This window comes from Bison bison, unplaced genomic scaffold (assembly GCF_000754665.1).
Source record: "Bison bison bison isolate TAMUID 2011002044 unplaced genomic scaffold, Bison_UMD1.0 scf7180017845302, whole genome shotgun sequence".
Lineage (NCBI taxonomy): Eukaryota > Metazoa > Chordata > Mammalia > Artiodactyla > Bovidae > Bison > Bison bison.
In genome coordinates this window covers 22316-23842 of record NW_011475875.1, presented here as the reverse complement: position 1 = coordinate 23842, position 1527 = coordinate 22316, and the positions used below count along the sequence as shown (strand labels likewise).

At 65.9% G+C, this 1527-nt stretch overlaps 1 protein-coding gene across 2 annotated transcripts in view; it reads right to left on the bottom strand.

The window, feature by feature from the left end:
* Positions 1-15: 15 nt before the first annotated feature.
* The window catches only part of EXD3 (exonuclease 3'-5' domain containing 3), a 10517-nt gene continuing 9005 nt past the window's right edge, over positions 16-1527 (bottom strand). For both annotated transcript variants that reach the window (XM_010833389.1, XM_010833382.1), the window contains one exon: positions 16-370. In XM_010833389.1, the coding sequence (XP_010831691.1) occupies positions 296-370 (75 nt within the window). In that variant the 3' untranslated portion in view covers positions 16-295. The remainder of the gene's footprint in view (positions 371-1527) is intronic.

The window sequence follows — 1527 nt, the reverse complement described above, 5'->3', positions numbered from 1 at the left end:
GCCTGAAGGGTCCTCATGGGAGCTCCCACTCCTGAGAACCCTTCAGGCCACCCCAGAGCAGAAGACGGTGTGGTATGCCGCCAGTGACTGGCCACTTTGTGAGCATGCTATACCAGCGCCCGCTGACAGCTCACAGGCACTCATGGGCCCCTCCCTGCCTTCCTCACATAATCAGGTGGTCACATGTGACTCCTGCCCTCCAGCACCTGAGCTCCACCTGTGTGAACAAAGCCCACAGCTCAGTGGTGGGGACCCTCCCTAAACCATGCTTCTGGGGGCCTGGACACGATCTGATCTACGTGAGAAAGACTCTCACCTTCTCAGCGTCGAGATCTGCCTGCAGCTGCAGCTTCGTGCCTAGCACGATGGCCTGGGAAACACAGAGGGCCTGGATTGTGCGGGGCCCAGGTGACAAGCAGTGCTTCTGCGCAGAGTGTGCACAGGAGGCTCCCGCCCTTCCCCACAGCCCCCAGTCACCTCCGGTCACTGGAGGGACAGCCACCGGGCCTGTGCAGTTCCAGCCATGTGGCCTCAGGTGGAGGGGCCTGGCACCAGGAAGCGTCCCAGTCCACAAGCCCCTGTGCCAAGCCAGGCTCCATGTGTGCTGTGGGGTGGCTGGAACAACCCCTGTGTCCCCCCTCACCCAGCTAGGGTTCAACATAGATGGGGCTTCGAGGTGCTTGCTGGGCAGGGGGCCTGGGTCAGGGGTTGCTGATGAGAGGGTGGAGGATGGAGGGAGGAGCAGGGCCCCCATCACCCACCCATGGAGCCTGATGGGGTGTGGACTGCTCTCCCCACTGCTCCTGGGAGCTCTCCCAACTCCCTAGGCCCAGGAGCGTGCCGGGCACCCCCGGGGAGGGCCGGTGGGGCTCTGTGTGCTCTGGACGCCTGAGGGATGGCAGCCCTGACCTGCGGGGCTCCTCCGGACCCAGTCTGAGCGCTTTCCACAAGCCACAGCGTGCGCCCCAAAGCGACTCAGAGTCTGTTGGATGGAGTGCGCTGACCCCAGGTCCAGGGCGGCAGGCAGGGCGGTCGGTGCCTCTGGGGCATGCAGAGAGCTGCCCTGGGATCCATAGAACAAGAGGCACTGAAGCCACGGACTCACAGGCAGCCCCTCGATTGGGGCAGGGTGCGCGCTGCACGGTCTGCCCTGTCCTGGGCGCGCGACCCTCCCCGGACTCGGCAAACACTGGGCAGCCCTGAGCGCCCGCACGTAGCGCAGGCCGCGCTGCTATTAATAATTTCCATACATCGCGCTCCCATTATGAGCAAAAATAACTGGCCAGGCGGCCCGGCCCCGCCCCCCGCAACTCACAGAAAGGCCCAAAATAGCGGCCTGGGAAAAGCAGCTCCGGCGGAGGCAGGGATCACGGGGCGGGGGCGCGGGCCTGGGGGGCCTCTCCCTGCGCGGCGCTGACCCAGCGCCCCGCGGCCTGGCCGGAGTCCAGGAACTCAGTCTGGGCCAGGCCCCGGGGGGCCCAGGGCCAGGGGAGAGGGGTGCAGGGCTTGGGGGAGGGGAAAGGCGAA